Source organism: Dendropsophus ebraccatus, chromosome 3, assembly GCF_027789765.1.
Source record: "Dendropsophus ebraccatus isolate aDenEbr1 chromosome 3, aDenEbr1.pat, whole genome shotgun sequence".
In the NCBI taxonomy this organism is placed as follows: Eukaryota; Metazoa; Chordata; class Amphibia; order Anura; family Hylidae; genus Dendropsophus; species Dendropsophus ebraccatus.
In genome coordinates, this window is record NC_091456.1 from 39,869,679 (window position 1) to 39,883,380 (window position 13,702).

A 13,702-nucleotide genomic window follows, 5' to 3' on the forward strand; every position below is an offset into this window, starting at 1 on the left:
ATGCAGTAACCACTGACCACACCACAAGATTTATTGTATTGTAGATGCTCTGATTCTGGCTATCACAGGTAGTCAGTCCCTCAGATCCCTATGCCTGCCCATGTTTCTTATTTGCAGTATATGATCATTAAGAATGCCTAATGCATGCCAAACCAGGCGTCATTGCATAGACATTGAATATTAAATAAGTAATTTATGTAAAAGTGATGTGTCCTGTGCTTTGTATTGTTGCATAACTAATTTAAGAATCAGAGGAAGCTGTGGGGCAGTTGTTGGGTTAAACATTGTGGTTAATATCTAGCTTTTTAAGAGACTGTATTATGGTGCGTTAACACAGGCAGATTTATCTGACAGATTTTGGAAGCCAAAGCCAGGAATTGGTTTGAAAAAAGGAGAAATCTCAGTCTTTCCTTTATGACCCGTTCCCAGTTTAAGGTCTGTTCCTGGCTTTGGCTTCAAAAATCTGTCAGATAAATCTGCCTGTATAAACGCACCATAAGAAATATATATACGTGTTTATATATTGTGATAAGACCATAATCTTCACTGCTCAAGAATCTACAAATTCCTTTTATCTAGTAACAAGCACAAAAGTAACTAATCCTAACTTTGACACACCCCATTTTCTTTACGATTCTGAAGTTGTTTTCTTATTCGGCCAGTTTATTGTTAACAGGATTTTTTTTCTTCCTTTTTTAGCCATTATCCTTACAGAAAAATTATAATAATCATAACCTACCCGTAAGTGAGGTGCCCTGAGGGGAATGGAGATAAATATAGCCATAAGGCTCCCAAAATTGGCATAAAAATGGGCATCAAAGTGAAATCACAAAATTGTCATCTATATAATAAAAATGAAAGTCTGTCTGTCTGTCTGTCTGTCCCAAATAGACTTCCAAACGCCTGAACGGTTTGACCCCAAATTTGGCACACAGATACATTGGGTGCCCGGGAAGGTTATTGCGAAGTCACCGCCAGATGTACAGGAGAGGAGGGGGAGGGGGAAGAGCGGTGCCCCATAGAAATGAATGGGAAAATCTCCACACTCCAAACACAGGTGATATAATTAGCTGCAGCTGCCCAGCAGTTGGCAGTTGGGAGCCCTAGCAACCAATAGGATTACTACTTTCACAGGGAGCTGAAATGTGAATGGTTGCTAGGGCCAGCTGCCTCATAACAGATCCACAGAAATAACTGATAGACCCCCTACTCCATCTATACAGTACATGTATACAGGGCCCCCTACTCCATCTATACAGTACATGTATACAGGGCCCCCTACTGCATCTATACAGTACATGTATACAGGACCCCCTACTCCATCTATACAGTACATGTATACAGGGCCCCCTACTCCATCTATACAGTACATGTATACAGGACCCCCTACTCCATCTATGCAGTACATGTATACAGGACCTCCTACTCCATCTATACAGGTATACAGGGCAGTATTACCAGCTGCTGCTGCCCTAAGCACTAAACCTGAAGACGCCCCATCCTCACTCACCAATTAGCATCAGGATAGGTTATAGCTCCAGATGTCACATTTAACACCGCCACACCAGACCTGACCAATACCGCCTTACTGTGACTGGATAACACTGTTATACCACACCTGACCAATACTGCTATACTGTGACTGGATAACACCGCCACACCAGACCTGACCAATACCGCCATACTGTGACTGGATAACACCGCTATACCAGACCTGACCAATACCGCCATACAGTGACTGGAAAACACTGCCACACCAGACCTGACCAATACCGCCATACTGTGACTGGATAACACCGCTATACCAGACATGACCAATACCGCTATACTGTGACTGGATAACACAGCCACACCAGACCTGACCAATACCGCCATACTGTGACTGGATAACACCGCTATACCAGACCTGACCAATACCGCCATACTGTGACTGGATAACACTGCCATACCAGATCTGACCAATACCGCCATACTGTGACTGGATAACACTGTCATACCATACCTGACTAATATCGCCATACTGTGACTGGATAACACTGCCATACCAGACCTGACCAATACCGTCTTACTGTAACTGGATAACACCGCCACACCAGATCTGACCAATACCGCTATACTGTGACTGGATAAAACTGCCACACCAGACCTGACCAATACCGACACACTGTGACTGAATAACACTGCCATACCAGACCTGACCAATACCGCCATACTGTGACTGGATAACAACGCTATACCAGACCTGACCAATACTGCCATACCCCCCCTCAAAAAGACACCAGATTTTCTGAACGGGAGGGTACTGCCCCTCTGCAAGGTGCTACCCTAGGCACCAGACCATGGGTGCCTAATGGTAAATACGACCCTGCAGGTATACAGGACACTACAGGTATACAGGACCCCAAAACTATACACTAAAGGTGCACGGGACCTCCAATAAACTATATACTACAGGTATACAGGACCTCAAAACTATACACTACAGGTATACAGGACCTCCACCAACTCTATACTACAGGTATACAGGATTTCCACCAACTATATACTACAAGTATACAGGACCCCAAACTATACACTACAGGTATACAGGACCCCAAAACTATACACTACAGGTATACAGGACCACAAAAATATACAGTACAGGTATACAGGACCTCCACCAACTCTATACTACAGGTATACAGCACCTTCACCAACTCTATACTACAGGTATACAGGACCCCCAAACTTTACACTACAGGTATACCGGACCTCCACCAACTATATACTACAGATATACAGGACCCCAAACTATACACTACGGGTTTACAGAAACCCCAAACTATACACTACAGGTATACAGGACCTTCACCAACTCTATAATACAGGTATACAGCACCCCCCACCAACTCTATACTACAGGTATACAGGACCCCAAACTATACACTACAGGTATACAGGACCCCAAAACTATACACTACAGGTATACAGGAACTCCACCAACTATATACTACAGGTATATAGGACCCCAAACTTTACACTACAGGTATACAGGACCTTCACCAACTCTATACTACAAGTATACAGCTCCTTTACCAACTCTATACTACAGGTATACAGGACCCTTAAACTATACACTAGAGGTATCCAGGACCCCCGAACTATAAACTACAGGTATACAAAACCTCCACCAACTATACATTACAGGTATACAGCACCAACTATTTACTACAGGTATACAGGACCCGCGAACTATGCTGTACAGGTATACAGGACCTTCACCAACTATACACTGCAGGTATACAGGAATTCCCAAACTATACAGTACAGGTATACACCCCCCAACTATACACTACTGGTATACAGGACCTCCCTCAACTATACACTACAGGTATACAGCCCCCCCACCCAACTATGCACTACAGATATGCGGGACCCCTAAAAACTATACACTGTAGGTATACAGAACCCCTCCAACTATGCACTACAGGTATACACTAATTCCACTGATGAAACAATACCTTTAGATTGGCCTCTTGGGGACCTTAAAACAAATCTAATTAACAAACTGACACTTTATACCCGGGCAGCGCCGGGTACATATTCTAGTTTAAAAATAAAATTGACTTTGGGTCACTGATCTCACACTTATAATACAGAGAGGAATGCCTCGCATCACATCCAAGAGAGTCCAGCCTGGCCCAAAGTGGTTCTGAGTGTAAAAACTGGCATCAAAGTGGGTAGATGGGCATTTTTTCCTGATTTGAATAAGTAACTGGTGATGCCAGCTTTTACACTCAAAACAACTTTGGGCCAGGCTGGACTCTCTTGGATGTGATGTGGGGCATCCCTCTCTCTCTGTGTATTATCAGTGAGAGATCAGTGGGCCAAACTCATTTAACCCTTTGAAAACACCATTTACTTACTCAAATCAGGAAAAATGCTCATCTGCCCACTTTAATGCCGGTTTCAACACCCAGAACCACTTTGGGCCAGGCTGGACTCTCTTGGATGTGATGTGGGGCATCCCTCTCTGTGTATTATCAGTGTGAGATTAGTGGCCCAAACTCATTTAACTCTTCAAATACACCAGTTACTTATTCAAATTAGGAAAAAAATGCCTGTTTGCCCACTTTGATGCCAGTTTTAACATACAGAACCACTTTGGGCCAGGCTGGACTCTCTTGGATGTGATTCGGGCATCCCTCTCTATGTACTATCAGTTTGAGATCAGTGGCCCAAAGTCAATTTTATTTTTAAATCACAATTTTGTGTTTTCACTTTGATGCCCATTTTTATGCCAACCATGAGGTCCTTTTGGCTACATTTATCTCCATTCCCCTCAGGGCACCCCACTTATTGGTAGGTTGTGATTATTATAACTTTTCTGTAACAATAATGGCTAAGGCTATGTTCAGACTTTGTAAGACACCGGCTGGGTCGAAGCACGGCCGGTGTCAGAGAAGATCATCCCGGCCGATACTGCAGTACTGGCTGGATGATCTTCACTGCAGTTGAATTCAGATGCGAGCGCCGCTGCACTCAATGGAGCATGCGGCTGGAGTCGCTCGCTACATTGTGTGCACTGACAGGGTTTTCTGCACCCGCTACTCATTGAATAGCGTCCACAAAAAACTAACATATCAGTTTTTTTGCTGGCCGCTAGGGGTCCAGGCTGAAGTGTATACTAAGGGGGAGATTTATCAAAGGGTGTAAAATTTAGATTGGTGCAAATTGCCCACAGCAACCAATCACAGTTCCTCTTTCCTTTCAGCACTGCCCAAAGCTGAGCTGTGATTGGTTGCTGTGGCCAGTTTGCACCAGTCTAAATTTTACACCCTTTGATAAATCTCCCCCTATGTGTATACACTCTGGCCGGGATTCCCTTGGCCTGCAGCAAAATGTGGGTAAAGGATTAATCATGGCTGTGTTGCAAATCAGCATTAATAATGATTAATAATTTACTAACGTTGTATGAACATAGCCTAAAAAAGGAAAAATCCTGTGAATAAGAAGCTGTGCAAATAAGTAACCAACTTCAGCGTCGTACTTTCTTTTGGGTCACAGAACGTAGCCAATAGCTGAGTCTACACTCACATGTGGACTCTATCACAACTAGCCCCAATGTCCGTTTGATTTCTATAAATAAAATGGTCACTTACCTCACTGATGTCCATTAGGATGTTGATTAGTGGAGTAGATTATAGATGTGCTGGCGGAAAATTAAAAAAAGACAAAATATTAAACCAGATTGTGCAATGTCTTCAAGAAGTATCAGGAGTCAGGGATGAAATCCAGCATCAGCTTCCGTTAGTCAAATGTTCACACATAGATTAGCATCTTCTCTCCAGCCATGAGCAAGCAACTATCTCTGACTTCCTGGTTACTGCACCATGTGCTCTGCTTTTAAAGAGACAGGACTGCTTTTTTCAATACTACAGATTGTATGTAGGGAAAAATACTGACTACATGTCTAATAGAATCGAATACAAGTGAGGGATTTACCAAGCTGCTGAACAGATGTCGCATTATCGGCTTGAGAAAGCAGAACAGTTCAGGCTTATCTTTTATTATCTTTTTGCAAGTGACAGGGGCATTAGTTTTTTTATAACTCCACCAGCCCCCTCTACCCATTTCATCTTTTACTTTATGAACACATAATTCTTTCAAGTCAGAGTGTGCTAAGTACATCATTCATCATGACCATGATTCAGTGGATGAGAGCCCCACCTAGACTTATAATGAGACAGCTAAACATGAGCAGGAACAACAAACTCATTGTTCAAAATATTGATGCTACTAACTGACATTCTACAGTTAGTAGAATGTATCTTTTCTTTTGTTTTGAATAAGTACACAGTAACCCTGTCCCAAAGTAAAATCTTTAGGGTGCGTTCACACATACAGGATCCGCAGCAGATCCGTAGCAGATTTGATGCTGTGTTCAGTTATTTAGTTACAGCTGCGGATTTTGCAGATGTGAACACACCCACAGGGTGATCGCACATACAGGATCCGTAACAGATTTGATGACGCAGATATTAGTGTAACTAAATAACTGAACACCGCATCAAATCTGCTGCGGATCCTGTATGTGTGAACGCACCCTTAAAGGGAATCTGTCAACACCCAAACACTACTCGAGGTGCTGACAGTCTGCTGTAGTTAGAAGTCCCCTTGTGAGAATGGTACTGTGGTGTCCCACCATTGGTGTTTCTCTTATGCATCTGTCCTAAAATCCGCACTCAGGTTTAGTGGTGCATGAAGTATGTAGTTTCCTCACTAGGTGTCACTGTTCTTTATATGTCTTATCTCTCATGCACAGCTGAAGGTCATGGGTTAAGTTTTTTCTGTGTCATGTGTTTTGTGCTTACCACCAGGAGGTGCTCTTTCTATCTATCCTATCTTCTTCTCCCTCTCTCTTACTCACACAGATAGTACCCCTGTAGGAGGAGTTAGACTAGTAGAGGAAGTGAGGTAGTCTTCCCTTAGGTTCCAGTGACAGAGGACACTCCACAAAGCAGTTCCTGCTGAGGTTAAGCCAGGGCCTGGCTTTTGCCAGGACCCCTGACAGGGACCAGGGACAGATGTATCAAAAGACTTTATTCTCTATACAAGCAGCTTTGTTTACTATGCAGTGCTAAGCTACCATAGGAGAGAGCAGCCACTTAGGAGTACCCTAGTCCACGCCAGGAACTTCTCAAAAATGTGCAGAGTAGACTCCTGAACCAAGAGGAGCTGACTCCAGTAGGACAAAGCTACCAGTGTGAAAAGGTCTATGTATCCTATTGCGAAGTGCAGGGCTACTGGGAAACCATCGGAAACCAGCTACACCCAGATAACTGACGACTGAGGCTCATGCTACCCACCTAGAAAAGGTTCTATGAAGCTAGGTGACAGAAGACGGTCAGACATAGGTCTAAACGTAAGTACGAGTATCACTTATCTATCTATGTATCTACACTACAGTTCCGGCAGAGTACTGGATCTACACTGGGCAAGGGCTCCTCTGGCAACTCCTCTCTTCTCTACCTCTACAAATTTACGACTTCTTCTACTAGTAAGTTCCTACAATCTTTCAGCACCTATTCCTACAAGTATCAATTCTATTTCACTGTCAGCACTCAAGTCTGTGTCAAGATTTGCACTGTATAACGTGTACTGTTTGCCTACGAAGTTCTACAGTAAGCTGTTCTTTTTTCGGTACGAAACCCACGAGCCTCTGTCTTCCTCAGTCTGCACCTGCACCCATACACACACCACGGTACACCTTGGGTTACTTTTCCCCTTCTTTGTGGGTGTCGGTACCGACATCCTGGGTGGTTCAACTACCACTCCAGGTTGCCATGACAAGTGCCCAAGTGCCTGGAGGTTACCGACCATTTGGGGGCATAAACCAACCATACACAAAGCAGTGTTACAGTGCTGGCGTCAAGACAAATTACATCACTGGCCGAGTATTACTGTACCTTTTGGTAATGGTGTGTCAGAGTTTGGCACAAACACAGCCACAACTTCTGTTTGCACATAATCCACCCTGCTGACAAATTACCAAAAGGTATCATGACACCTAAGTCCTAATTACTCCAATTGAAAGCTCCAAAACCCATACTGCCTAAGAGTCTACTACTCCCCTTAAAAGCTGCAGTAGAGCCCCTCTCTCTAAGGGAATATCTACATGGATTATGGTCTTTGTGCAGAAGATGTGCTACAGACCGGAATCATGGAACTCCCAGCATCATGATTCATTATGATGTTGGGAGCTCTGAATCAGTTTAAATCTTTGCGCTACAGTACTGACACAGCTCCACCTGTTTTTATTAATATGGTTCAAAAATAGTAGCAAATGACAAATGTCATTATGATAACAAAGAATGTGAAGACAGCAATGCACATTGGAATACTATAAAGATATACAGGTTTATATCCAGTGCGTATTTTACCATATTAAAACAGTTATGCTAATCGTGTGGCCTGGGGTGCTAGTGTAGATTTTGTGTGCAACTGGTGGGCTCTGGTGTTTTAGGGCAACTTGTCACGGTGGCCAGGAGTTCTGAATGAATCAGTGTTTTAACTTTACTAGAAGAAGAATACAAAACAGGAGCAGTTCTGGTTACAAATGCTAGTGCAAGAAAAATACTTGGCAAATACTTCATTAAGAGCTACTCAGAGGTAGACTTGAGCAGAAAATAGAAGAGAGTGAAGACTTGTGCTGAGAGAGTGATATAGGGTCTGGGTAGGAGCCTTCGTCTAATTAGTACAGTACTCTGCTTGGATGTGTGAAGAAATACTTAACTTGAAGAGAACTTCTCGTACTCACGTTTAGATATATCTGATATTTCACCGCCTTCTGCCTACACAGTATCAGTGACCATCCTGTGTTGCAGTATGAGTCCTATTGTCTCTAGGTTGAGCTCCCACACTATCTCTAAGTCGACGAGCATGTGTCAGTAAGGTGCTTCGGGTTCTAGCTTCTTTGCCTTACTGGGGATCAGTCCCTCTGCCTTTTCCTTTAGGGAGTGATTGTCCTGCCTGAAGAAATCCATGGCGAAGACAAGGGTGTTCCTATGATCCAGTTACTTGGGTTCAGCACTGCATCCTAGCTGGCTAGCTTTCACTGAACTGAGCTGGTCTAAGACTCAACTAGAACTTCCTCCTGACTGGACATCCCTACTTTTTATAGGGTAGTGTGACAGAAGGTAGGAAATAGAGAGTGTAGTGGTGTACAGAGTGTCTGCTCCAATAGATAATTATACATATATAAAACATAGCCTAACCTTACCACATAGACTGCAGCTGTGCACAGGAGGAGTGAGACACCTAGTGGCCACAGTGAAGATTGCAGCTGAAAACACTTGGTGTGACACCTGAGAGAGTTATTTTACCAGGGTGGTATAAGACTTAGGGAATCATCTGTGGTGGGACACTACACCCGAAATGTCACTGCAACAATTCTTAAAATGACGGTGAGTCAAGAAAAAGTCACCATGGAGACCGAACAGCAGAAACCTTTGGTGACCTGTCGTGCGCCTGAGCTACTATTTCTATATGGCCAATTTTGCCTGGTTCAGCAATCCATGCTGTAAGAGGGTACTGTTTGTGTTTTGCAGTGTCTCGGGATCACCATTTTAACATATGCCTTAAGATACTTTTATGGGACAAAGACCCTGGTATTACAGACAGGTACCTGAGGGGAATTGGGGACACTCTTGCCTGAATTAAGAAGCATAAATTTGGAGAATTTTATCCCAAAAACCCTTGATGAGTGGATACCCCCACCAAACATGTAGAGGAGGTGAAGCCCTAACACTGGCATGCGCCCCTCTGTCCCTTCCTCTTATCGGCTCCTTAGCAGGCCAGCCGAAACCTGAAGACTGGTGCTACACTGGTACAAGAGAACACTAAACAGAGACAAGACGAACAGACACAATATTTGCAGGATCAGCTAACTGGGTTGCGGTACAATTCAGAAATCAGGGGGATAGCTGGAAAGTCAAGCCAAAATGAGAAAAAACAGGGAACAGTCACAACGCTAGCTTAGTCACACTCAAAGAGGCTCTATCGCAGGCGACAAGGATACTGAGGGGAGTATATTAATGGAGACTGGAGTCCCAGCCCCAGGGCATGAGACTCCATCCCAACAACACACAGAGCTGACTGGCGAAGCTGGCCGCCATTCAGTCATAACTGGCAACAACAGAGGATGCCGCCCCCCCCCCCCCATCAGGGACGTTGCCCGTGCACTCCCCACAACCGGCTGGGCAGGTTACCAGGGACACTGGTGAGGGCCGGCGTCTGACAATTACATTTGCTCTAAATCCCACCAAGATACTGAGATTCATGTACTTCTAAAGAACTAAGCTCAGGAATGGTACCGTAAGTCACCACATCTTTCAGTCCTGGGTTAAAAGCAATATTCTATAGAAGGAACCTATTACACGAAAGCCCAGGAGGGAATGTAGGATTTCTCAGACTGGGTAGAGCAGGAAGATTTGAACTGATTTGGAGCTCCCAGCATCATAATGAATCATGAGCTCCGCATTCCGGTCTGCAGCAAATCTTTTGTATATACTGTACACTGAAAATGTAAATGCCTGGCTATTTTCAAAAGTCTTGCAGATGGTGTACAGCCTACAGATCCATATAAGGCCTGAGGGTCCATTTACACACAAAGATTATCTGACAGATTATCTGCCAAAGATTTGAATCCAAAGCCAGGAACAGACTATAAACACAGATCAGGTCATAAAGAAAAGCCTGAGATTTCTCCTCTTTTCAAATCCATTCCTGGCTTTGGCTTCAAATCTTTGGCAGATAATCTGTCAGATAATCTTTCTGTGTAAATGGACCCTAATGCTGGGTTTACACGGAACGATTATCGTGCGAATTTGCACGATAGCGATCGAATTCGAACGATAATCGTACGTGTAAACGCAGCGAACGATCGCACGACGAGCGAGAAATCGTTCATTTTGATCTTTTAACTTGTTCTTAAATCGTCGTTCGCAAAAAATTTGCCGATCGTTCACTGATTTTACCTATGTGCGAGATAGGCTTAAGTGATCGCAAAACGATCGGAAAACAAATTTTCTGTACGATATATCGTTCCATCTAAACGCTGATCGTTATAAAAGAAAAATCGTTACTTAGAAATCGTTAATCGTATGATTGGGCGAATTATCGCTCCGTGTAAACGCAGCATTAGTTTTTGCAAAATCAAATTGTACTTTGTAATGACATGCTTAATTGTTCCATATAATATGGTGTGATACAATGAAATTTGTACTGTGAAATAAAAAAGAAGCCTTTTGTTTGTGTTTTTTGTTATTACGCCAATTGAGTGGTAAAAGAAACATGTTATCTATATTCCTTAAAGCAGTACAATTACGATAGCCAATTTATATAACTTTAATTTTATTTTACTACTTTAAAAAAATGTAAAAAACAAAAGTGTTTAACCCTTTGAGGACCAGGCCCAAAATGACCCAGTGGACCGCACAAATTTTGATCTTTGCGCTTTCGTTTTTCCCTCCTCCTCTTCTAAGAGCTCCAGCACTTTCAGTTTTCTATCTACAAGGCCATGTGAGAGCTTGTTTTTTACAGGAATAGTTGTACTTTGTAATGGCGTCTTTCATTTTACCATAACTTGTATGACGGAATCCCAAATATATTATTTATGAAAATTGGTGAAATCGTAAAAAAGAATGCAATATGGTAACGTTTGGGGGGTTCCTGTGTCTACGTAATGCACTATATGGTAAAAGCGATGTGATACCATTATTCTATAGGTCAGCCCGAACACAACCATATGCAGGTTTATGCAGTTTTTCTAATGTTATATATATTTTTTTAAATGAAATCCTTTTTTTTGGCAATTAATTATAAATAAAATAGCCCTATTGTGATGCTTATAACGGTTTTATTTTTTCACCTATGAGGCTGTATGGGGTGTAATTTTTTCCGCCATGATCTCTAGTTTTTATTAATACCGCCACCAGTCTTCTATCTTCATTCAGCGATGTCTTCTTCGGGTGGACGGTGAACAGCTCCGACTGTTCCGAATGCCGTCCCCCCTCTGCAGCGTCATCCGATGCTCAGCCGCGATTGGCTGAGCATAACTGTGCTCAGCCAATCGCGGCTGAGCACAGTTGTGACGCGGCGGAGGGGGGACGGCCGGCAGCGACTCGGCCGTCCGTCCGAAGATGACGTTTGGCACAAGATGGCGGACGGCCCTCGACACGGATCAGGTAATGTATAATGCACCACACTTCCGGGTACACGGGTGGGGGTGGGGGGACACACATAACATACATTACAAAGTTGTATAACTTTGTAATGTGTGTTATTCTGTGAATAATTTCTGAGCGCCGCACTACCCCTTTAAATCGGTAATCCGCGCACTTTTTTCCCTCTTTTCGTGTACGCCGTTCACCGTTCGCAATGACGCTTGTTATATTTTAATAGATCGGACAATTACACACGCTACGGTATATTATATGTTTATTTATTTTTATATGTTTTATTTATATAATGGGAAAGGGGGGTGATTTAGACTTTTATTGGGGGAGGGGTTTTGGGGTAGTGTGTTAGTAAATTAAACTTTTTTTTTTACACATTTGAAGTCCCTTTGGGGGACTTTTACACACACTAGTTTGATTGCAGACACTGATCATTGCTATGCCATAGGCATAGCATTGATCAGTGTTATCGGCGATCTGCTCATTGATCCTGCCTGTGCAGGCTCAGTGCAGCAGATCGCCGATCGGACCGCATGGAGGCAGGTGAGAGACCTCTGGCGGTTTAACGATCGGGACCCCCGCAGTCACACTGCGGGGGTCCCGATCGGTAAGTGACAGGGGACTCCCCCTGTCACTCACACTTAAACTCCGCGGTCGCACCGCGATCGCAGCGTTTAAGGAGTTAATGACAGGCAGCAGCGTGATCGCTGCAGCGTGTCATTACCGGTGAGGTCCCGGCTGCTGATTGCAGCCGGCCCCCACCTGCTATGAAGCACGCTCCGCTCCGGAGCGCGCTTCATAGCCGGAGAAACACCCAAGCCGTATAGTTACGCCCCAGGTCGTCTGGGGACAGACTTCCATGGCGTAACTATACGCCCTGGGTCGTCTAAGGGTTAGAATGTTTAAACACACACACTCGTCTAGTTTTATTGGTTCCTCACTTGTATATATGTGACTTTTTGATCCCTTTACAGTCAATTATTTTCTGGAATGTGATAAAAAAAATCAGCAATTTTGCACTTCAGCAGGTTTTTGCACTTATGCCATGTACCGTGCAAAATGAGGAATGTGATATTTTAACAGTTTGAGCAATTATGCACATTTTTAATATATTTTTTATTAAAAAAAAAAGAAAAGGGAAGTAATTTAAACTTTTGTTATGAGATTAAAGGGGTAGTGCGGCGCTAAGAAATTATTCACAAAATAACACACATTACAAAGTGTTATGTATGTGAATGGTCCCCTTCCCCGTGTTCCCCAACCCCCGCCCGTGTACCCGAAAGTGTAGTGCAGTATACAGGTACATACCTGATCCGTGTCGACCAACCCCGTCTGTAATCTTGTCAAAGACGTCATCTTCGGGAGGCCGGCCGACCCTCTCCTGCCGTCCCTCATGCCGGCCCCCCTCTGCCGCGTCATAACTGTGCTCAGCCAATCGCAGCTGAACAGCTGATGACGTGTGCCGCGTCTTCAGCTGCTCACCTGCGATTGGCTGAGCATAACTGTGCTCAGCCAATCGCGGCTGAGCACAGTTATGACGCGGCAGAGGGGGGGGGGGCGGCATGAGGGACGGCAGGAGCAGGTCGGCCGGCTACCGAAGATTACATCACTGACCTGCTCTATACACTGTTAACAGCATCAGGGCGAGCATGCTTGCCCATTGTCGTTAACAGGTTAAAGAGAATCTGTCAGCTCTACATCATGTGGAAAGGTACAGTGCACAGTTTTGGCACATTGTAAACGGCCATGCAGCACACTACCAGCATAGTGTAAACCCAGCATAACAGATAAAAACATGCAAGAAAATATGCAAAACAACATCATGTCAATTCAGCCTGAAAGGGAAATGGTATAGTAAATTACCTTAGGAATCCTATCAGTGAATTCAGGAGATATACAGTAAGCAGTGTATGAAGCGTGAAGGATCTGAGTTGCTATTCCTGTGTTCTGGATGGGATGTATCTATGATGATGTCTATGACCTGT

General features: G+C 43.8%; 1 protein-coding gene across 1 annotated transcript in view; it reads right to left on the minus strand.

Annotated features, from left to right (window-relative positions):
• Positions 1-13,702, minus strand: part of PLA2G4C (phospholipase A2 group IVC) — a 69,657-nt gene that overhangs the window by 46,974 nt on the left and 8,981 nt on the right. Inside the window, exon 2 of the mRNA XM_069961541.1 lies at positions 5,142-5,191. Coding sequence (XP_069817642.1) covers positions 5,142-5,156 — 15 coding nt within the window. The 5' untranslated portion in view covers positions 5,157-5,191. The remainder of the gene's footprint in view (positions 1-5,141; positions 5,192-13,702) is intronic.